The sequence below is a fragment of the Saimiri boliviensis genome, chromosome 14 (assembly GCF_048565385.1).
Source record: "Saimiri boliviensis isolate mSaiBol1 chromosome 14, mSaiBol1.pri, whole genome shotgun sequence".
In the NCBI taxonomy this organism is placed as follows: domain Eukaryota; kingdom Metazoa; phylum Chordata; class Mammalia; order Primates; family Cebidae; genus Saimiri; species Saimiri boliviensis.
This window is the reverse complement of record NC_133462.1, coordinates 36181341-36204879: the sequence shown is the minus strand read 5'-3', so window position 1 is coordinate 36204879 and position 23539 is coordinate 36181341. Positions and strand designations below refer to the sequence as shown.

Sequence of the window (23539 nt, the reverse complement as noted above, 5' to 3'; positions counted from 1 at the left end):
TTCCTTCTCAAGCCTTATACAGCTTTGTTGTTGGCTGAAATGATAAGGCAGCAGCTGACCTGTTTCTGGCTTTCCCCGTTACCTCGCTGAGGGCCTGATAATGCAATTTTATAACACCCTTTGAGGTGGGATCAACTCTTTTCTTTCTTTCTTTCTTTCTTTTTTTTTTTTTTTTAAGACGGGGTTTCACCATGTTGGTCAGTCTGGTCTTGAACTCCCGACCTCAGGTGATCCGCCCACCTTGGCCTCCAAAGTGCTTGGATTACAGGCATGAGCCACCACTCCCGGCCAACTATTTTCTTTTTATAAACAAGGACACTGAGGCTGATAATGGGCCTAGAGTCACCCAGCTTGGGAGGGACAGGATTGTGAGTGGAACCCTCATCCTGCTGTCAGCTGACTGGCTCCAGTTCTAGCAAGTTCTAGACCCTGACTAGGATCAGGGTCAGGAGCCTCAAGGCAAAGGAGGAATTAGACCTTTGAGGAATGTTTTGCCCAGAATGGAAGGAGAGGAGGAGATAACAGTGTTCATATATGTATTATTTATTTATTTATTGAGACAGAGTCTCTGTCTGTTGCCCAGGCTGGACTGCAGCGGCAAGGTCTTGGCTCACTGCAACCTTCACCTCCCAGGTTCAAGTGATTCTCCTACCTCAGCATCCTGAATAGCTGGGATTATAGGCATGGACTACCACACCCGGCTAATTTTTGTATTTTTCTTTTCTTTTCTTTTTGCTTTCGTTTGAGACAGAATCTTGCACTTATCACCCAGGCTGGAGTGCAGTGATGTGATCTCAGCTCACTTCAGCCTCTGCCTCCTGGGTTCAAGCGATTCTCCTGCCTCAGCCTCCCAAGTAGCTGAGATTGCAGGTGCCTGTCACCAGGCCTGGCTAATTTTTGTGTTTTAATAGAGATGGGGTTTCGCCATGTTGGCCAGGCTGGTCTTGAACTCCTGACCTCGTGATCTGCCCACCTTGGCCTCCCAAAGTGCTGGGATTACAGATGTGAGCCACTGCCTCCGGCCAATTTTTGTATTTTTCTTAGAATCTGGCTTTCACTGTGTTGGCCAGGCTAGTCTCAAACTCCTGACCTCAGGTGACCCACCTGCCTTTGCCTCCCAAAGTGCTGGGATTACAGGTGTGAGTCACCAAGCCCAACAGAGGAGATAATATTAATGGTTGTGTTCACTTAGCAAAGAAGAGCTTATTACCTGCCATTCGATTTATCAGTTTTACTCCTTTAAGCCTCATAGCAGCCCTAGGAAGTGGTGAGTACTAGCATTCTCCCCATTTCGCAGAAGGAGAAACTGAGGCCTAGAGGGGTTAAGCCACTCAATTGAGGTTACAGTGCTATGAAGTGATGGAACTGGGGTTTGAATCCAGGCTCTCTGGTCCCCTATTTAGCAGAGAGGAAGGCAGGAGAAGGGAAGACAAGGACAGGTAGGTGTGAGTGGGGGCGGGATGAGATGAGACTTGCTGGCCTGGCACAGTCTCGGCTCAGAACATAGAGAATCCCTAGATCCTGAAACCCAAATCACCTGCTTCTCTGTGTCTTCTTCCATGGACAAAGAAAATGACAACAGAAGAAGACCCAGCCAGCTTGGATGATCACTCAGGGACCACCGCCACCCCCGGCAACTCCAGGACCCGGAAGAGGCCCACTTCCACATCCTCCTCGCCTGAGCCCCCCGAGTTCAGCACTTTCCGGGCCTGCCAGTGAGGCTGAGGACTGGGGGCTCCCTCTGTCTCTGGGCATTCGGGGCCTGAGGTCCCCCCAGCCACTTCTGGGGTGGAGGGGGGGCTCTGTTGGCTGCTTTCTCAGGGAATTGGACAGGAAATGAAGGGGAACCCTGGTCTTAGGGTTTTCATCACAGAGGAGTGGGAGAGGGCACAGGCATGGGCCTGGCACTGGACAGGCAACAAGAAGTTCCTCTCTCGACCTTCAGCTCCTCAAGACCACCAGAGAAGGAGACATCAGGACCCCTTCTGGTCCCCCACCTGGGACATAAGGGGTCCCCGGTCTCTGCACACCCCTGGAGTTCCTCCCTTCCCTGCCTTTTTTGAGCATAGGGTGCCCTTGGGTGTGTTAAGTGTGTCTGCCTGCTGGCTTACCTAAGTTATTAATTATAACACGTGTCAAGGTGTTCCCAGGCCTCTATAGAGTGGAATCCTTCAAACTGGGGACCTCTGGATCTCATGGCTGGATGGCTGGGGTGGGGGGCGGTGAGACGTACCTGAATTCGCCGCATTTGAAGCACCCTCCCCACGGGCAGTGAGGGTGGTGTATGCGGAGGCTCCTGGGGGTGTGGGGAGTGCAGCAGTGCCATGCCGGGGTCTCTGCAACGGTCCTTAAATTAGGGAGTTTAGCAGGTGGAATGACGGGCACGTAGGGGCGGAGGGGCACGTAGAATGAGGACCCCTCGCAGTGGCTCACAACTGTAATCCCAGCACTTTGGGAGGCTGAGGCGGGCAGACCACCTGAGGTTGGGAGTTTGAGACCATCCTGGCCAACATGCTGAAACCCCGTCTCCACTAAAACACAGTAACAAAAGTTAGCTGGGCGTGGTGGTGCGCGCCTGTAGTCTCAGCCACTCGGGAGGCTGAGGCAGGGGAATCGCTTGAATCCGGGAGGCGGAGGTTGCGGTGAGCTGAGATCGCGCCATTGCACTACAGCATGGCCACAGAGAGACGTTGTTTAAAAAAAAAAAGGAATGAGGCGTAAATGAGGTTTCGGGAAGAGTTAAAGCTGGGATGCTGGGAAGTAGCCCAAGCCCACTGGGTGGCCCAAAAGGGATGGGGCCACCCAAAGCGAGTGGGGATGCAGACACAGGGGTCTGTGCTGCGGGAGAGGGTGCCGGCGCCGGGCTGGAGGAGGGGCTCAGAGAGGAGGGGTCAAGGTTATCTTGTGCGAACGGAGTTAAACTTTAAGGATGAAAAAGGGAGTGTGGGGGGGCAGAGATGATAAGGAAGGGAGGAGGGGCGGTCGAAAGACGGGAAGAGGTCCTTTCAACCAGGCCTCGGTTGCGCCGGGAGGCGGAGGCCCTTCGGAAACGGTCCGTGTCGGGGAGGCCAGGGGGCGGGGCCACAGGGTGGGGGCGTGCCCCAGTGCTGACCACGCCCTTCCCCGCGCGTCCCCAGACCGGGGCGCCTCACAAAGCGAGTCCGGTTGGGAGGGCGCGGGCAGGTACGGGGCAGCGTAGCGGCCGGGCCCCGCCTCCCTGCGGGCGGCCTCACAAAGCCGGGCGGGCCCGGGGGGCGGGGCCCGGCCTCAGGGGCGTGTCCAGGTTGGGGTCGGGAAGCCGCATCACAAAGGGCGGCCGTTCATGCGGGGCGGGGTCCAGGGCGTGTCCGCGCGACCGAGCAAAGCCTCGCCGTCTTCGCGCCCCCGCGCCGCCTCACCCAGCGCGGCCGTTAAAGAGGCGCGGGCTTGGGGGCGGGGCCCAGGCCTCCGAGGGGCGTGTCCGCCCGCCCGAGCACCGCCCCCGACGCACACTCCCGCCTCGCCGTTCCGGGCGGTGGAGCCACCTCACAAAGCGGCGACCGTTCTCGCGGGGCGGGGCAGTCCCGCTCCCCGGCGCGCTCTCGCTCGCTCGCTCGCTCGCTCGCTCGCTCGCTCCCCGCGCCGAGGGCGGCCGGCAGGGGGCGCTGCGCCACGCGGCTGGGCCGCGGCGGCGGTGGCGGCGGCGGCGGCGAGGCGGAGCGTGGCCGGCAGGCGGCGCTGCCCGGCTCGGCCTCGGCCTCGGCCTCGGCCTGCACGGCGGCGGCGGCGGCGGCAGCGGCGGCGGCGGCGACCTGGGCCCGGGCGCAGCGGCGGCGGTGGGGCCTGGAGCCGGATCTAAGATGGCAGCGGCGGCGACGGCGGCGGTGGGGCCGGGCGCGGGCGGCGCGGGGGCGGCGGGGCCGGGCGGCGCGGGGCCCTGCGCGACCGTGTCCGTGTTCCCCGGCGCCCGCCTCCTCACCATCGGCGACGCGAACGGCGAGATCCAGCGGCACGCGGAGCAGCAGGCGCTGCGCCTCGAGGTGCGCGCCGGCCCGGACGCGGCGGGCATCGCCCTCTACAGCCGTGAGTGCGGGGCCCCGGGGCGGGTGCAGGGCCGGGGCTGCGCACGAGGCCGGCCCGGAGCGGGGACCGGCGGGGAGGGGCCCTGGCGTGGGGTCCCAGGGGCCGAGCCGGTGGCCGGCAGGGAGGGCGCGTGGAGGGCGGGTGCCAGGGATCAGACAGAGAAAAGAGGGCGTGCGTGGTGGCCGGAGGGGCGAGGTGCCCAGAGTGAGCAGGGAAGCGGGATATGGGGAGTGAGGGGCCTGAGATTTGGGAGGGGAGGGTGGGCAGGAAGTGGGGGGCCCTGAGTGGAAGGGGAATTTGAAGGAAGCCGGGCGTGGGGAGCTTAAGCGTGGGGCAGGGAGACCTGGGGTGTGGGAGAGGTGGGCGTCTCGGGGGCGGGCGTGGCCGCCTCTGCAGGGAGCAGGGTGGGGCGTGGGCGGCCCGGGATTCTCTCTGGGGACCCCTGGGCAGCTCAGGACCGTCGGAAAGTGTTTGCTTGCCCGGGAGGACCGAGTTCCTCCCCTGTGAAAGGCATGGTGTTTAGGACCCCCGAGAGGGAAACTTCGGGACCTGGGGAGAGGGCCCATGCGTGGACGGTGGGAGCCGAAGGATGAGCTCCTGTTGGAAACGTGGACTGGTGGGGCCCCTTCCTGATGCCGGGCTTCGAAGTAAGAGGTAACACAGCTCCCTCCCATCTTCTTTTTGGGGATGCGAGACGCTGGTTACATTTTCTGAAGCTGATTTCAAAACTGACATTTCACGGGGTGGTGGGGGGGGGGAGAAAATCACAAATGTGTTTGCCCCCGCCCCCACCGCTCCTAGTCTTTGTAGTTCATTCTTCTTGTTACTCTTCTTATCTCTTCTCTTTGATTCCTGGTTCACATTTTGCTATTCTGTGTCATTTGGCTTTGTCTCTCTGGGCTTCTGGCACTGATGCCCCTGTGAGCCCCTCAGGAGGCCTCTAGCTGGCTTGGGTCCCGTGTGAATTTTTTGCCATTTTGGGAATGGGCCGATTAACGGAAATCCCGAGGAGCAGTCGGTTCACACTGGGTTTTCCCTGAACCTGGGCTTTGAAAACGTGGACTAAAGGAGCAGTGTCTGCTGCCCAAGGGTGCCATCTCTGTTTGCTGGGGCAGAGCCTGGGTCTTCTTGAACCAGATGAGGAGAAGGGAAGGAGGATATTTCAGGGGGGCTTTCAGAGTTCAAGGCATACACTCAGCTCAGTAGAACCCCAGATCATAAGCAAAACCTATTCACTGGGTAAGCATTGGTAGATAGTTCTGTCCTAAACAGAGCAAAGTGGGGGAGCATTTCTAAAACTAGGGTCCTGGAGCTTATCCTCAAAGGAGTTCCAGGAGAGCTGGCTATCTTTTTTTTTGTTGTTTTTTGAGGAAGATTCTCACTCTGTCTCCCAGGCTGGAGTGCAGTGGTGCTGTCTCGGCTAACTGCAACCTCTGCCTCCTGGGTTCAAGCAATTCTCCTACCTCAGCCTCCTGAGTTGCTGGGATTACAGGCCTACGCCACCACACCCGGCTAATTTTTTGCATTTTATTTATTTATTTATTTATTTTTAGTAGAGATGGGGTTTCACTGTGCTGGCCAGGCTGGTCTCGAACTTCTGACCTCATGATCTGCCTGCCTCACCCTCCTAAAGTGCTGGGATTAACAGGTGTGAGCCACTGTGCTGGGCCCTGGCTGTGATTTTTTTTTTTTTTTTTTTTTTTTGAGACGGAGTTTCGCTCATGTTACTCAGGCCGGAGTGCAATGGCACGATCTCGGCTCTCTGCAACCTCCGCCTCCTGGATTCAGGCAATTCTCCTGCCTCAGCCTCCTGAGTAGCTGGGATTACAGGCACGCACCACCATGCCCAGCTAATTTTTTGTATTTTTAATAGAGACGGTGTTTAACCATGTTGACCAGGATGGTCTCGATCTGTTGACCTCGTGATCCACCCGCCTCGGCCTCCCAAAGTGCTGGGATTACAGGCTTGAGCCAAGGTGCCCGGCCTTGGATGTGATTTTTAAATAAACCTTAAATTTTTTTTTTTTAGGACCAGGCGCCTTGGACCAACTTGAGGTCAAGAGTTTGAGACCAGCCTGACTAACATGGTGAAACCCTGCTTTCTCTATTAAAAATACAAAAATTAGCCGGGTATGGAGGCATGTGCCTGTAGTCCCAGCTACTAGGGAGGCAGAGGCAGGAGAATCACCCGAACCTGGGAAGCAGAGGTTGCAGTGAGCTGAGCCATTGCACTCCAGCCTGGGAGACAGAGCCAGACTCTGTCTCAAAAAACAACCAAAAAAAAAACCCTTATAGAACAGTTTTAGTTTTATAGATATATTGGAAACATAGGCCTGGCAGAGTAACCTTTTGTGTTTTCTTACTCTTGGAGTAACATTTTGTGTTTTGTTGTTTTGTTGTTACTCTCGAAAGTATTACTTGTTATTAAGACAGAACTTCTCTTTGAGAGGTAATTGCAACGGAAACATTTTTTATCATTAGAAGCTAGGTTTCACTATGTTACTGTGTTGCCTAGGCTTGTCTCTAACTCCTGAGCTCAAGTGATCTTCCTGCCTCCCAGAATGCTGGGATTACAGGTGTGATCCACCCCACTGACCTGAAACATTCATAAAAAGGAGAAAGTCCTTTTCCTCAGAGATCCCTAGTTCCAGATGATACATTCTCAGGGGTCTCAAAGATTGTTTTCCACTTTATCCTTTTTGTTTTTCTTTTTTTTGAGACAAGGTCTCATTCTTTTGTTCAGTGCCGAGACTGGAATGCAGTGGTACAGTCTCGGCTCCCTGCAACTTTGACCTCCAGGGCTCAAGCAATCCTCCTACCTCAGCCTCCCAAGTAGTTGGGACCACAGGCATGTGCCACACCCAGCTAATTTTTTGTATTTTTTTTTTTTTTGTAGAGAAAGGTTTTCACTGTGTTGGCCAGGCTGGTCTCAAACTCCTGGGCTCAAGTGATCCTTCCTTCTTGGCCTCCCATATAGTCTTGGAATTACAGGCATGAGCCCCCACACCGGCCCTCTTTATCCTTAAGTAACTTTGGCTTGGAGATAAAAGCATGGGTTCTTAACCCGGTGCGGTGACTTACACCTGTAATCCCAGCACTTTGGGAAGTCAAGGCAAGTGAACCACTTGAGGTCAGGAGGTTGATACCAGCCTGGCCAACATGGTGAAACCTTGTCTCTACTAAAAAATGCAAAAATTAGGGCCGGGCATGGTGGCTCATGCCTGTAATATCAGCACTTTGGGAGGCTGAGGTGGGTGGATCACAAGTACGTGTGTTCAAGACCAGCCTGACCAACACAGCGAAACCCTCTCTCTACTAAAAATACAAAAAATTAGCTGAGTATGGTGGCGGGCACCTGTAGTCCCAGCTACTTAAGGAGAATCGCTTAAACCTGGGAGGTGGAGGTTGTAGTGAGCCAAGATGGCACCACTGCACTCCAGCCTGGGCAATAGTATAAGACTTTGTCTCAAAAAAAAAAATAATAATAATTAGCTGGGTGTGGTGATGCATGTGCCTGTAGTCCCAGGTACTCAGGAGGCCGAGGTAGGAGGATTGCTTGAACTGGGGAAGCAGAGGTTGCAGTGAGCTGAGATTGCATCACTGCATGCCAGCCTGGGTGACAGAGTGAGACCTTTCCCTCCCCAAGAAAAAAAAAAAACATGGGTTCTGGAGTTGGAGGTGATCAATACTGGGTGTATTAATTTCCCATGGCTGCTCTAACAAATTATGACAAATTCATGGTTTAAGACAACAGGAATGGATTCCCTCTCAGTTCGTGGTCAGAAGTCTGAAATCACAATGCTGGCAGGGCCACACTCCCTGGGGAGGTTCTAGGGGAAAATCCTTGCGTCTTCCAGATTCCAGTGGCTCCAGCTGTTGCTTGATTTGTGGCAACAAACCTCAGTCTCTGCCTCTGTCTTCACCCCTGTGTCTTGTGTCCTCTTCTTTCCTTTTTTTTTTTTTAAATTTTTTATTTTATTTTATTAAAAAAATTTTTTTATAGAGATGGGGTTTCACCATGTTGGCCAGGCTGGTTTCGAACTCCTGACCTCAAGTGATCTGCCTGCCTCAGCCTTCCAAAGTGCTGGGATTACAGAGGAGAGCCACCATGCCCAGACTTTTTTTTTTTTTTTTTAAGTGAGATGGAGTCTTGCTCTATTATAGGCTGATCTCCTAGGCTCAAGTGATCCTCCCACCTTAGCTGTTCTTTTCTTATAAGGACACTGGGCATTGGATTTAGGGCCCACTTTATATATAGGATGATCTCATCCCAAGATCCTTATCTGCATTACAACTTGGATATCTGTCTTTCCTTCTTTCTTTCTTTTTTTTTTTTTTTTTTTTTTTTTTTAGACAGAATTAATTTTACTCTTTTTGCCCGTACTGGAACACAGTGGCAAGGTCTCGGCTCACTGTAACTTCCACCTCCCCGATCCAAGCGATTCTCCTGCCTCAGCCTCCCAAGTAGCTGGGATTACAGACATTTGCCACCATGCCTATCTAATTTTTATGTTTGTTTTTTTTTTTTTTTTTTGAGACGGAGTTTCGCTCTTGTTACCCAGGCTGGAGTGCAATGGCGCGATCTCGGCTCACCGCAACCTCCGCCTCCTGGGTTCAGGCAATTCTCCTGCCTCAGCCTCCTGAGTAGCTGGGATTACAGGCATGCGCCACCATGCCCAGCTAATTTTTTGTATTTTTAGTAGAGACGGGGTTTCACCATGTTGACCAGGATGGTCTCGATCTCTTGACCTTGTGATCCACCCGCCTCAGCCTCCCAAAGTGCTGGGATTACAGGCTTGAGCCACCGTGCCCGGCTAATTTTTATGTTTTTAGTAGACACTGGGTTTCACCATGTAGGCCAGGCTGATCTCAAATTCCTGGCCTCAGGGGATCCGCCCACCTCAGCCTCCCAAAGTGCTGGGATTACAGGTGTGAGCCACCGTGCCTGGCCTATAATTAATTATTGACTGTGGTCACTTTGTTAAATACTGTTCCTGTTGCAGAGGGGAAACCGAGACAGCATGCAGCTAAGTGCTGTTGCAGGTGAGGACACATGGCTGAGAGGGGCAGAATGGCTAGTTGAAGGGCATGGAGCTGCTGAACAGCACCTATCAGACTCCATGTTCAGGATTCTGGCCAGTACCCAAGGAAGACTGTCAGATACTATGGTCTTATTCATTCTTCTTATTTTTTTGTACCTGTTAACTATCCCTACCTCCCCACCACAGCACTATAAATCTTCTGCTCAATACGAACAGAGCACCTCCTTGAGAGTAGCACCTGCTCCCATAACAGGCTGGCAGTGGCCTCAGAGTTGGCTGGGTTATTGCGTGGGGTAAGGGAGCACTTGTTCTGGAGTGGGCACATAGGGAGGAATTGCTCTGAAATGGACTGGGTGAGGCCAGAGTCCCGGGGCTGGGCAGTGAGGCTGCATGGGCCCAGACTGGAGAGCAGGGCCAGCCTGCTGGGTGTGGGGTGACTGCCTACAGTTCCCTGGGAAAGGTCTGAGCTGGTACAGCTGTTGCGGAAAGTGGTAGGGGTGTCGTAGTTGGGCAGGCCAAAGGGGAGCTCTTTTGGCCTTATCGTTTGGGGGTGAACCAGCTGCTGTCAGCTTTAGGCCTTCTCTTGGAGTCATCTTCTCTCCCTGGCTTCACCATTTTCCTATCTGGACCCTTCCAAGACCTGAGCACTTTGGCCGAGAGAGGGTGTCAGGATCCCTGATGCTCATCTTTTCGTCATGAGGTCAAATGCAGGGAGCTGCTTATGCTTCTCCACCCACACATGGAGCCGAATCCATGTGTGGGTAAAGACATAGGGAGTGCCGGCCAGGACACCCACACAGCTCCCCAGGAGTCTTCCTTGGGTGCTGGCGAGGGTCCTGAACATGGAGCAGCTCTGTGCCCTTGAACTAGCCATCCTGCCTCCCTGAGCCTTGCATCTTCACCTGCAGCAGTACTTAGCTGCACACAGTCCCGGTTTCCCCTCTGCAACAGGAATAATGCCATTTAGGGTCCAGGGATGTGGGTAAAGTTGACCAGGATGTCAGGCAGGGTTTCTAACATGGAGCAGGCATTCAGAAAACAATAAATTGTAATTTTTGGAGGGAGACAGAGTTTCACTCTTGTCGCCCAGGCTGGAGTGCAGTGGCACGGTCTTGGTGCACTGCAACCTCTCTGCCTCCTGGGTTCAAGCGATTCTCCTGCCTCAGCCTCCCAAATAGCTGGGATTACAGGCACCCGCCACCACATTCAGCTAATTTTTTTGTGTGTTTTTTGTAGAGACGATGTTTCGCTATGTTGGCCAGGTTGGCCTCGTGAACTGACCATGTGAGCCACCATGCCTGGCCATTTAAAAATATTTTTTAAAATTACTTTTATTTTTTTGAGACATGGTCTCACTCTGTTACCCGGGCTGGAGTACAGTGGTACGGTCATGGGTCACTGCAGCCTCAACATCCTGGGCTCGAGTGATCCTCCCACCTCAGCTTCCCAAGTAGCTGAGACTGCAGGTGCACACCACCACACATGGCTAATTGTTTTTTTTTTTTTTTTTTGAGATGGAGTTTCGCTCTTGTTACCCAGACTGGAGTGCAATGGCGCGATCTCGGCTCACCGCAACCTCCGCCCCCTGGGTTCAGGAAATTCTCCTGCCTCAGCCTCCTGAGTAGCTGGGATTACAGGCGTGCGCCACCATGCCCAGCTAATTTTTTGTATTTTTAGTAGAGACGGGGTTTCACCATGTTGACCAGGATGGTCTCGATCTCTTGACCTCGTGATCCACCCGCCTCGGCCTCCCAAAGTGCTGGGATTACAGGCTTGAGCCACCGCGCCCGGCCCCTTTTTTTGTATTTTTAGGAGAGATGGGGTTTCACCATGTTGACCAGGATGGTCTCAATCTCTTGACCTCGTGATCCACCTGCCTTGGCCTCCGAAAGTGCTGGCATTGCAGGCTTGAGCCACCGTGCCCGGCCAATTTTTTGTATTTTTAATGGAGACGGGGTTTCACCATGTTGACCAGGATGGTCTCGATCTCTTGACCTCGTGATCCGCCCGCCTCGGCCTCCCAAAGTGCTGGGATTACAGGCTTGAGCCACCGCACCCCGCCAATTGTTAAGTTTTTTCTAGCAATGGGGGTCTCACTGTTTTGCCAGGCTGGTCTTGAACTGCTGGGCTCAAGCAGTCCTTCCGCCTTGGTCTCCCAAAGTGCTGGGATTATAGACATGAGCCACTACACCTGGCCAGTAAATATTTGTGTCCATGTTACTGACAGCAGTGTCCACTGGTGTTGCATAGGAATGAGCTGGCTTTTCTAGCAGGAGTCCCCTATGCTCCGGGGCTGCGCCCTGTCTTGGTTCACAGGCCATGGGAGCGACTTGTGATCCTGTATTAGGACCTGTACCTAATACAGGAGGGCCAGGAGGGGCATGTCAGGAGGAGGACTTCAGCCTCGTTCCTTGACGTCAGCACCCTCCAGGGGAAGGATGACAGCTGCAGAAGGGACTGTCTCAGTCACTCCGTAGTGTACAGTAACCCTCCCCATCCCATTTGCCATCTTAAGTCACCCTGGCCTACGTCCATGAGGTTGGCCAAATGGCAGCTATCAAAACCAATCCATTTTTCCTGGGCAGAGGGGGAGGCCCCTTGGCGTGGGGTTCCTGGCCCTTGAGGAAGGTTTGGCATGGCGTCTGGAGTTCCTGGGAGGCTGCCCTCCCTTGGAAAGGAGGCAGTTTCTCGGGGAGGAAAGAGAACAGAAGAAACTCTCACTTCCCCAGCCCTGTGGCACCCTTTCTGGAGATGACTGTGTCACTTTTCTTTCTTGGGCAGCACAAGTCCATGTGGCCTGTTCTCTAGACTCTCCCTTGCCCTTGGCTAGGAAGGGGCATACAGTAGGATGGGCTCTGTTGGGGCTAAACTTCAGTTTGTGGAGGGTATGGCATGGGGTGGAAAGTTCAGAGAAAAACCCTTTGTCCAAAGCAGGCACAAAATGGCCTGCTGTCACCAAATCGGGGTCCTTGTGACTTCCTTCAGTTACACTCCTGGGATCCCCCAGACAGCTGGGGCAGGGGTACAGATTTGTCATGTGTGCCATCTTTGGGACATCTCGGTGTCACGCAGGAGTGACAATAGGGAAAGTTAGTAACCCCAGAAAGGCGTTGGTATCTCAGTGGTGCCTGCGTGTTGCTAGTGTATACTGTCTTTTATTGAGCATTTACCACATAGCAGGCTGTGCATAAGCTTGTGTTGACTCAAAATGCTTGAACTTGGGGCAGCTAGGGAAAGGGTAGCGGTATGAACTGGGCCTGTGGGCCAGACTGCGTCTGTAGCTGATTTTTATCTGTATTTTATTGTTATTTATTTATTTATGAGACAGAGTCTCACTCTGTCGCACATGCTGGAGTGCAGTGGCATGATCTTGGCTCACTGTAACTTCCATCTCCCAGGTTCAAGTGATTCTCCTGCCTCAGCCTCCCAAGTATCTGGGATTACAGGCATGCACCACCACACCTGGCTAATTTTTGTTATTTTCTTTATAGAGACGGGGTTTAACCATGTTAGCGAGGTTGGTCTCAAACTCTTAACCTCAAGTGATCTGCCTGCCTCAGCCTCCCAAAATGCTGGGATTACAGGTGTGAGCCACTGCTCCTGGCCTGTATTTATTTGTTCATTCATTCATTCATTCATTCATTTTTTGAGATGGAGTCTCAGTCTGTTGCCCAGGCTGGAGTACAATGGCGCCTTCTCGGCTCACTGCAACCTCTGCCTCCCAGGTTCAAGCAATTCTCCTATGTCAGCCTCCCAAGTAGCTGGGATTACTGGCACATACCGCCATGCCCGGCTAATGCTTTTGTAATTTAGTAAAGATGGGGTTTCACTGTGTTGCCCACGCTGGTCTTGAACTCCTGAGCTCAGGCAATCCACCAGCCTCAGTCTCCCAAAGTGCTAGGGTTACAGGCGTAAGCCACCACACCTGGCCATTTAATTATTTTTCTAGAGATGGGGTTTCTCTCTGTCACCCAGACTGGAGTACAGTGGCATGATCTTAGCTCACTGCAGCCTCCAACTCCTGGGGTCAAGTGATCTTCTGGCTAGCCTCCCAAGTAGTTGGGACTACAAGCACACGTCTCCATCCTTGGCTAATTGAAAGAATTTTTTTACGGACAGGATCTTGCTGCCGGGCGCAATGGCTTACACCCGTAATCCCAGCACTTTGGAAGGCCGAGGTGGGCAGATCATGAGGTCAAGAGATCCAGACCATCCTGGCCAACACAGTGAAACTCTGTCTCTATATAAGAAAAAATAAAAATAAAAAAATATATATAATAAATTCAAAAAAAAGAGAGAGACAGGGTCTTGCTGTGTTTCCCAGGCTGGCCCCAAACCCTTGACCTCAAACCATCCTCCTGCCTGAACCTCACAAGTAGCTGGGATTATAGTCATGAACCACTGCGCCTGGTGTGGCCTGTTTTTATACAGACAAAGCTAAGAGAGGCTTTTACATTTTTTGAAAGATTAATTAGGGAGAAAAACTAAAACCCAATCAACAAACAGGGATATTCAGTTGAGACCATAGTGTCCTGCAAAACCTGAAATATTTACTCACTGGCCCAACGTAGGAAAAGCTTGTAGACCCCTGGCAGGCAGGAGTTGGGGTCTGTGCAGAGCTTGGCCCCAGCCAACTTTAGAGAAACCAAAAAAAATCCTTTCTTTTTTTTTTTTTTTTTTTTTAGAGACAAGAGTCTCACTCTGTCACCTAGGCTGTAGTGCAGTGGCGTGATCTGGCTTACTGCAATCATTTCTGCCTTTTGGGTTCAAGTGATTCTCCTGCCTCACACTTGAGTACCTGAGACTATAGGCACGTGCCACCACGCCTGGCTAATTTTTGTATTTTTAGTAGAAATGGCCATGTTGGCCAGGCTGGTCTCAAACTCCTGACCTCAGGTGATCCTGCCTCAGCCTCCCAAAGTGCTGGGATTACAGGCGTGAGCCACTGCACCCAGCCGATCCTCCACCATTTTTTTTTTTTTTTTAAATAGAGATCGGGGACGGGGTCTCACTGTGTTGCCCAGGCTGGAGTGCAGTGGCTATTCACAGGCACGATCCCACTACTGATCAGCACGGCAGTTTTGACCTGCTCCGTTTCTGACCTGGGCCGGTTCACCCCTCCTTAGGCAACCTGGTGGTCCCCCGCTCCCAGGAGGTCACCATATTGATGCCGAACTTAGTGCGGACACCCCATGAGCATAGCTCACTACAGCCCGGAACTCCTGGACTTAAGAGATCCTCCAGCCTCAGCCTCCTGAATAGCTGGGACTACAGGCATGCGCCACCATGCCCGGCCCTCCACCATTCTTAAGGTGAGGGCTTGTCCTCATGTTTCAGCATGGCTGCTGGAGTCCTACCATTACACCCTGCCATTACACCCTGGCTTCCAGGCAGCAGGACAAAGGAAGGGACAAAGGAGAAAGGGTGCAAAGGTCACATCCAGGTGTTTGTTAAGAAAAGTTCCCAGTAGCTGATGCAAGGTGCTTCTACTTTCATTTTATTGGCTAGAATGTAGTCACGTGATTACTGCTAGCTGTAAGGGACGCTGGGAGATGTAGTCTTCAGTCTGAGCAGCCATGTGATCAGCTGAATATAGGGCTCCAATTTCCATGGACAAAGGGAAAACATACAGAGAGTCACCTTGGCCACAGTGGGTAGGATCTGGACCTGGCCAGAATGTTGGGAAGGACGTTTCTGGGTTATAGAGAGGAGCTCAGGTGGGCCAGGGCTGGAGACAGCCACCTGTCTTGGAGCACAGGGTCCCCTGTGAGGAGTGGAGGGGCTAAACATGGAAGCAGGACCCGGTCAGAATTGAGGATTTTTTTTTAAGATGGAGTCTTGCTCTGTCACCCAGACTGGAGCACAGTGGCTCAATCTTGGCTCACTGCAACCTTTGCCTCCTGGGTTGTAGTGAGCCAAGCCTCAGCCTCCCGAGTAGCTAGGATTAGAGGTGTGGGCAACCACACTCAGATAATTTTTGTATTTTTAGTAGAGATGGAGTCTCACTATGTTGGCCAGGCTGGTCTTGAACTCCTGACCTCAAGTGATCTGCCCGCCTTGGCCTCCCAAAGTGTTTGAATTACAGGCATGAGCCACCGCTTTTGGCCTCAGGTAAGATCTTAATGGAAAGTGGCCAGTGCTGTGAGTAGTTCCTGGTCACCAAGCACTGGCCTTCTGTGTGGAGGTATTTGGATGAGATGGGTGGGCAAGGCCTTTCAACAGAAGCTGGAGTGGAGTGTGAACTTGCTAATGACTTTGAGATGCCAGGCCTCACACACCTCAGGCCAGGTTGGATTTAGCAGATGGGGAGGCTCAAGAAGACCTCCATGGCAAGTGTGTCTCCTTTCTGTGGAAACCTGCTCTGCTTCTAGGATCTACTGGAGAATATGGGAGGTGGTGAGTTTGCAGGGACATCTGGGGAAGCAGCCACTTAAGCAAGGGCAGGATGGAGGAGCCCACCGGGGCCACACCTGGCTGCTTGAGGTGGAGAGTTGAGGCTGAGAGGGGCTTCCATCAGTTCCTTCAGCTCAGAGCTAGGTGTTTTGTTTTGTTTTGTTTTGTTTTTTGTTTTGTTTTGAGATGGAGTCTTGGTCTGTCTCCCAGGCTGGAGTGCAACGGCACGATCTCGGCTCACTGCAATCTTTGCCTCATGGGTTCAAGCTATTCTCCTGCCACAGCATCCTGAGTAGCTAGGATTACAGGTGCACGCCACCACACCTGGTTAATTTTTGCATTTTTTAGTAGAGACGGAATTTCACCATATTGACCAGGCTGGTCTCGAACTCCTGACCTTGTGATCCACCCGCCTTGGCCTCCCAAAGTGCTGGGATTACAGGCGTAAGCCACCATGCCTGGTCAGAGCTCAGATTTTTTTTTTTTTTTTTTTTGAGACAGGGTTTCTTCATGTTGGCCAGGCTGGTCTTGAACTCAGGTGATCCACCCACCTCCGCCTCCCAAAGTGCTGGGATTACAGGTGGGCACCCAGCCCAGAGCTTAGTTAGATTCTTTTTTTTTTTTTTTTTTTTTTTTGAGACGGAGTTTCGCTCTTGTTACCCGGGCTGGAGTGCAATGGCGCGATCTCGGCTCACCGCAACCTCCGCCTCCTGGGCTCAGGCAATTCTCCTGCCTCAGCCTCCTGAGTAGCTGGGATTACAGGCTCGTGCCACCATGCCCAGCTAATTTTTTGTATCTTTAGTAGAGACGAGCTTTCACCATGTTGACCAGGATGGTCTCGATCTCTCGACCTCGTGATCCACCCGCCTCAGCCTCCCAAAGTGCTGGGATTACAGGCTTGAGCCACCGCGCCCGGCTTGTTAGATTCTTAATCTGGTCCGTGGATGGCCCCTGGGGGTGGTCCCATGAGCCCCTCACTATTGGACACAGTTCTGCAAAGGGGTAAAAGGACAAGAATCAGTGGCTGTGACCTTGGACAAGCCTCTGAGCTTCACTTTCCCTCCCTGAAAGGGTGACAGTGGCACCTCCTTGGAGGTTTTTGTGGAGGGGAGGAAACACATGTAAAGTGGTTTACCCCAGTTGAGTGCAGTAGCTCATGCCTGTAATCCCAGGCTTTGGGAGACTAAGGCAGGACAATGGTTTGAGACCAGGAATTCACAACCAGCCCGGGCAACAGAGTAAAACTGTATCTCTCTTTTATTTTTATTTTTATTTTTATTTTTTTGAGACAGAGTCTCGCTCTGTCACCCAGGGTGGAGTGTAGTGGCATGATCTCAGCTCACTGCAACCTCTGCCTGGATTCAAGCGATTCTCCTGCCTCAGCTTCTTGAGTAGCTGGTATTAATTATATAGGTGCATGCCACCACACCTGGCTAATTTTTGTATTTTTAGTAGAGACAGGGTTTCACCATGTTGGTCAGGCTGGTCTCGAATTCCTGACCTTGTGATCCGCCTGCCTTGGCCACTGAAAGTGCTAGGATTACAGGCATGAGCCACTGCGCCGGGCCTGAAATTGTATCTCTTAAAAAGTAATTAGCCGGCATGGTGGCACATGCCTGTAGTCTCAGCTACTCCAGAGGCTGAGGCCGAAGGATTGCTTGAGCCCAGGAGCTTGAGGCTACAGTGAGGAATAATCACACCACTGCACTCCAGTCTGGGAAACAGAGCAAGACCTTATCTCTAAAAAAAAAAAAAAAAAAAAAATGCTTCTTGCTTGATGCCTTGTAGTATGGTAAAAATGAAGGAAAAATTAAAAAAAGCTGGCCATGGTGTAGCTGCGTATTCTCTGCACATTTTTCTGTGCAGAGCCCCCCCGCCGATTTCGGTCAGCTTCTCAGAGGGATCTGTGACTGAGAAAGGGTACCAGTCCCTGGAGGACAGCACCAGATTGGGGAGTGGTAATCCCAGCTGGTAAAGGATTGAGAGGCTCTCTGCGCAGGGTCAGGACACCTCTCCAGGGACAGGAGAGAAGCTTTGAAAGGACAGGAAGGAGAGGTCAGCAATGTCAGATGCTGTGAGAGGTCAGGGCGGGAGCCAAGGGGCAGTCACTGGATTTCTAATCAGGAGGTCACAAGCGACCTGTGAGAGCAGCCCTCTGGCCGGCTGGTGGGGAGGGGCCACCAGATGGCAGGTCTTGGGGGAGGTGACAGTGGAGCTGCAGAGAAAGCAGGGGGGACGCTGACCTTTCCCAGCCCATTGAGACCCACCCTTCCATTCATTCAGTCAGAAACATGCAGCGAGAGTGGACTTGCTGTCTCCACAGTGCAGTAGCTCCCATCCAGCCAGCTTTAAATGGTCAGCAGAAATTCACTGAGCATCTGCTGTGCACCAGTTACTGTTGTAGGAGCCTGGGGATGTGGTGACACCCGAGATAAACACAAGGTCCCACATTTGAGGGCCTGGGGACATTGTGTGACCAGTGCTAAATCAGCAATTACTTAAAATGAGCTGAGGGGTTTCTGGATGCTGGGGGAGGGGCTCTGCTGAGAGGGAGGCCGAGGGCAGAGTGGTGCTTGTGGTAATAGCCCTAGCATGGGCCAGCTGGCAAGTCCTGACACTACCCCTTAGCATCCCGGTGACCACTTTGTGCCTCAGTTTCCTTGGCCATCATTTGTGGATCTTGACAGCGTCTGCCTTAGAGGGTTGTGAGTGGTGAGCTGATAGAAGTAAAGTGCTTAAAATAGCGTCTGGCACTGCAGGCGGGAAGACCTGCTCTGGGAATGAACTTGTCGGCCTGGCATGGCCAAGGGCAGCCTAGGCATGCAGGGGGAGGGGTAGGAGGCAAGGGATGCCTGTGACGGAGGCCAGGCTCCTGCCCAGCTCTGGGCCACATGCTTTCCTGGCAGGGTGATGGTGGGCGAATGCCTTAGTGTCTCCGAACCTCAGCTTCTTTGTTGGTGGGAGGGTTCGGTGAGCAGCTTCCCTGGTGGAATTCTGGTGGCCTTGGCCAGGGTGGACATCTGTGCCTGGACTGTATACACAGCCCTGCCCAAGTCAGACACAGCCCCCATCTCCAGTGCACTTTTTTTTTTTTTTTTTTTGAGACAGGGTCTCACTCTGTCACCCAGGCTGGAGTACAGTGGTGCAGTTTCTGCTAACTGCAACCTCTGCCTCCTGGGTTCAAGCAATTCTCATGCCTTAGCCTCCTGAGTAGCTGGGACTACAGGTGTGTGACACCACGCCTGGCTAATTTTTTTGTATTTTTAGTAGAGACGGGCCTTTTTTTTTTTTTTTTTTTTGAGACGGAGTTTCGCTCTTGTTACCCAGGCTGGAGTGCAATGGCACGATCTTGGCTCACCGCAGCCTCCGCCTCCTGGGTTCAGGCAATTCTCCTGCCTCAGCCTCCTGAGTAGTTGGGATTACAGGCACGCGCCGCCATGCCCAGCTAATTTTTTGTATTTTTAGTAGAGACGGGGTTTCACCATGTTGACCAGGATGGTCTCGATCTCTCGACCTCATGATCCACCCGCCTTGGCCTCCCAAAGTGCTGGGATTACAGGATTAAGCCACCGCGCCCGGCCGAGACGGGCCTTTATCATGTTGGCCAGGCTGGCCTTGAACTCCTGACCTCAAGCGATCCCCCGCCTTGGCCTCCCAAAGTGCTGGGATTACAGTTGTGAGCCACCATGCCCAACCTCAGTCTTGGGGAGCAGAGAGACAGCACACAAAGAACCCCATCTCTTCTGCTGGGAAAGTGGCCCAGGGAGCACTTTGAAGAGAATGGCAGCTAAGGAGCTAAGGAGAGGTAGAGGAAAGGCTGGCCTGGCCAGAGAGATGTGAGCTGCAAAGGAGGGGGACCCAGGCGTCCACAGGGTCTCTGGTCAGCCCTGCTGCTCTCTGCCTTTCCTGGCTGGAATGCCATCCCCCACCTGCCCCTGCCCCCCAGCACTCTCTGGGTTAGAGGCTGCAGGTGGTCCTGATTAGCATACATGGGAACCTCACCTTGGCTTTACCTTGCAACCTTGCCCAGGGCACTGTGGTTCTCCCTCCACCTTCCTCCTGTCAAATGGAGGGGGCTTTCGAGGATTGGCCCACACCCAGCATTAGTGAATCCTGGTCTCCTAAGCCTGCTGTGTGGCCTGGAAGATAAGATGTATCCCAGGGTGGCCAAGTGTGGGGGTAGACAGGACACAGGAGCCTTGGGAATCCTGCCCAAGACCCCATCGTCCTCAGTGACTGAGGAGCAGTCCCTTTCCCAGTGTGATTTATCTGTCCCAGGAAACTTCTATAGCACCTTCTGGGCCTTCTTCCTGATCTCACTCTGGGGACCTGCTTGGGGAGCTTCAGGATTTAGTCTCAGGAATCACTCGGGGAGGACCCTCAGCAGCCTCCAGATCCGCCCAAAGGAACTGCTGTACCTGCCCTGCCACTTTTTTGTTTGGTTTAGGATTCAGGGTCTCACTGTGCTCCCCATGCTGGAGTGCAGTGGTACAATCATAGCTGTTAACCTTGAACTCCTGGGCTCAAGCATTCCTGTCTCATCCTCCCAAGTAGTTGGGACTATAGGCATGCACCGCCACGCCTGGCTAATTAAAAAAAGATTGGTTTGGTGTGGTGGCTCATACGTGTAATCCCAGAGGTTGCAGTGAGCCAAGATCATGCCACTGCACTCCAGCCTGGGTGATAGAGCAAGACTCTGGTTTTTTTTTGGTTATTTGTTTTTAAATGTAGAGATGGGGTCTCAATATGTTGTCCAGCTGGTCTCAAACTCCTGACCTCACGCAATCCTCCCCTCATTGGCCTCCCAAACGGCCTGGATTACAGGCCTGAGTCACTGTGCCCAGCCCTGCTGCTTTGACACTATACAACTCTGACTTTTGGTTGAAGAATCTGGAGTCCCCCATTGTCCCCCCTTCCCCCGTAACTGCCTTTGTTACCTGAAAACCAGTTACATGAAGGAAATGGAGACCAGGACTAACACAGGGCCGAAGGAGTTGGATCTGGAGATTCTGGGCCCCTCCTGTGTTTCCTCTGGTGTTGATTCTCTGCATCACTTATTTATTTATTTATTTATTTTTGGAGACAGAGTCTTGCTCTGTCACGAGGCACCAGGCTGGAGTGCAGTGGCGTGATCTTGGCCCACTACAACCTCCGCCTCCCAGGTTCAAGCAATTCTCCTGCCTCAGCCTCCCGAGTAGCTGGGACTACAGGCACACGCCACCACACCCAGCTAATTTTTGTATTTTTTAGTAAATATGAGGTTTCACCATGTGGGCCAGGATGGTCTCGCTCTCTTGACCTTGTGATCCGCCTGCCTCAGCCTCCCAAAGTGCTGGGATTACAGGCGTGAGTCATCACATTTGGCCTTCTTTATTTTTTTATTTTAATTTTTTTTTTTGGGGGGACAGAGTCTCACTCTGTTGCCTAGGCCGGAGTGCAGTAGTGTGATCTCAGCTCACTGCAATCTCTGTCCCCCACGTTCAAGTGATTCTCCTGTCTCGGCCTCCTGAGTCGCTGGGATTACTGGCACACACCACCACACCTGGCAAATTTTTGTACTTTTAGTAGACACAGAGTTTCACCATTTTGACCAGGCTGGTCTCAAACTCCTGACCTCAGGTGATCCACCCACCTTGGCCTCCCAGAGTGCTGGAATTACAGGCGTGAGCCACTTTATTTTAATTGTTTAGTCAGCACACACAGATGCTCAGGCCTTAGTTGTTCTGTTTGATGCTTTTGACAATTATGGACACCCATGTCACCATCGCCCAAAGCCAGATGTGGAACTTGTCCCCCTCTGGGTAGGTTTTGTTCAATGGGACAGCCCCTCATTCCCTGTCTGTTCCTCTCATCATTTGTCCCCTGCTGCCAGGTGAGGCATTCTTATAAACAGTTCCAAACTGGTTTGAGGAACTCTGTGCCCGCCCCCTACCCCTGCCAGGAGAACCCTCTTTTATTCTTTTTTGTCTGTCTTTTTTTTTTTTTTTTTTTTTTGAGACGGAGTTTCGCTCTTGTTACCCAGGCTGGAGTGCAATGGCATGATCTCGGCTCACCGCAACCTCCGCCTCCTGGGTTCAGGCAATTCTCCTGCCTCAGCCTCCTGAGTAGCTGGGATTACAGGCACGCGCCACCATGCCCAGCTAATTTTTTGTATTTTTAGTAGAGACGGGGTTTCACCATGTTGACCAGGTTGGTCTCAATCTCTAGACCTTGTGATCCACCTGCCTCGGCCTCCCAAAGTGCTGGGATTTGTCTGTCTCTTTAAATCGATTCATTAGCCTTGGCAGGCATGGGTCTGAGCTGTTTTTCTTTAAGTTGTTGGCAGGTCTTTCTTCCGCTAATTGTCTTCTCAGAGCTGGGTTCATTTTTGCTGGATGTGTTACACATGTGCGAGCACAGTGGTTTTATGTATGGAAAACCTGCTCGGCAGTGCAGGCATGGGTGTTACTCCTGGCGAGGACTGAGAAAGGCCCCTGGCCGATCAGTGCTCTCATGAAAGAGGGATGGATGCTCTTGTTACCCATCCTGGGCAGGGGGCAAGTGAATACATCATCAAAGACTAAGGAGGGACAGTCCAGAGAATTCGCCACCTTCTTCCTTGAGTGGGAGGGGAAGCCAAAGACAGGCTGGAGCTTCCAGATGTCCATCCTGTGCCCTCAAGGAGGAGCCTGCCTCTGCCTCTGAGCCCCAGAGCCCCTAGATGGGGGGTGATGGGATGCCCAGCCTTACTCCCCCCTCACACATCCCAAGCTCTACTCATCAGTGCTGCCAGGCACTGCCATAGCTAATGTTTGCTGAGCAGGAATGACATGCCAGGCAGGCCTGGTTCCAAGAGCTTCATGTTCATTGACTGCTCTCACTATCAGGACAGCTCCCCCAAAGGGAGCCCCAGCAGCCGCAGCTCACTCCCTCATTTCTTGCTTTGTTGCCCAGGCTAGAATGCAGTAGTGTGAACACAGCTCATTGTAACCTCAACCTCCCAGGCTCCTCAGTTGATCCTCCTGCCTCAGCCTCCCGAGTAGCTGGGACTGCAGGCGCCCCCATACCTGGCTAATTTTTGTATTTTTTGTAGAGACGGGATCTCACTGTGTTGCCTAGGATGCTCTCCAGCTCCTGGGCTCAAGGAATAATGTGGCGAATTCTCTGGAATGTCCATCCTCAAGGACCAGGCTGGTCTCAAACTCGTGGCCCCTGGGCTCAAGCAGTCCTCCTACCTCAACCACCCAAAGTGCTGGGATTACAGGCATGAGTCACCACACTCCGCCTGCTCCCTCATTTTTATTTTTTATCTTTTTTTTTTTTTTTTTTTTTTTTTTTTAAGAGCTGTCTCAATATTTTCCCCAGGCTGGTCTCCAACTCCTGAATTCGAGTGATCCTCCTGCCTCAGCCTCCTGAGTAGCTGGGACTCCTGCTTCAGCATCCTGAGGAGGTGGGACTGCAGGCTGGCACCACCATGCCTGGCTCACTCCCTAATTTTTATAAGAGGAAACAGGCACTAAAAGTTCAGTGGCAGAGTTGGGATGTGAACCCAGGTTTGGCCCTGAGCCTTTCACTTGGCCCCCAGCCCTGCAGCCCCTCCTGCCACTTCTCCCAGTCCCTGACTCCTTCACAGGGCAGCACAAGGCCGTGAAGGAAGTGCCTGCCCAAGGCTCACCCCTGCTGCTCCTGGTCCTTGTCCTGTGTCACCATGTTGGCCATGGCGACCTCTTTCAGAGCTCACTAAAACCAGTCTCCCCATCTCCCCTGGTTCCTGCCTTGCTGTGTCCAGTTTCTTAGCGGCGTCGGTGTCTGTCTCCCTTGCCTGTACCACATCTGGAATCACATCTGGTAAAGCAGCTTGCAGGTCCTGGGTTGGAAGGCAGCCTTCGTAATCGAAGCATACTGTTCTCTGAGCCTGAGTGGGACTAGAAGCGCTCCTGGAGTGCCCTGGGACCTGGCAGAGCCCCTTCCTGCAGCTTTGTGGCCAGGACATCCTGTTCCTCTGGCTGATGGTCAAAACCTTTTCTTATTCTCTATTTTTTTAATGTTTCAGTTTTTGTAGA

General features: G+C 52.7%; 2 protein-coding genes across 4 annotated transcripts in view; both read left to right on the top strand.

Moving 5' to 3' along the window:
- The window catches only part of C14H19orf38 (chromosome 14 C19orf38 homolog), a 43573-nt gene extending 41428 nt beyond the window's left edge, over window positions 1-2145 (top strand). The window contains exon 9 of the mRNA XM_074384624.1: window positions 1570-2145. Coding sequence (XP_074240725.1) covers window positions 1570-1719 — 150 coding nt within the window. The 3' untranslated portion in view covers window positions 1720-2145. The remainder of the gene's footprint in view (window positions 1-1569) is intronic.
- A 1590-nt stretch (window positions 2146-3735) lies between these two features.
- Window positions 3736-23539, top strand: part of CARM1 (coactivator associated arginine methyltransferase 1) — a 57965-nt gene continuing 38161 nt past the window's right edge. The window contains exon 1 of one of the 3 annotated variants that reach the window (XM_039466204.2): window positions 3736-4062. In XM_039466204.2, the coding sequence (XP_039322138.1) occupies window positions 3840-4062 (223 nt within the window). In that variant the 5' untranslated portion in view covers window positions 3736-3839. Of the gene's footprint in view, window positions 4063-4494; window positions 4717-23539 lie in introns of those variants that run through there. The other 2 variants (XM_039466205.2, XM_074384621.1) reach the window with 2 other exon arrangements.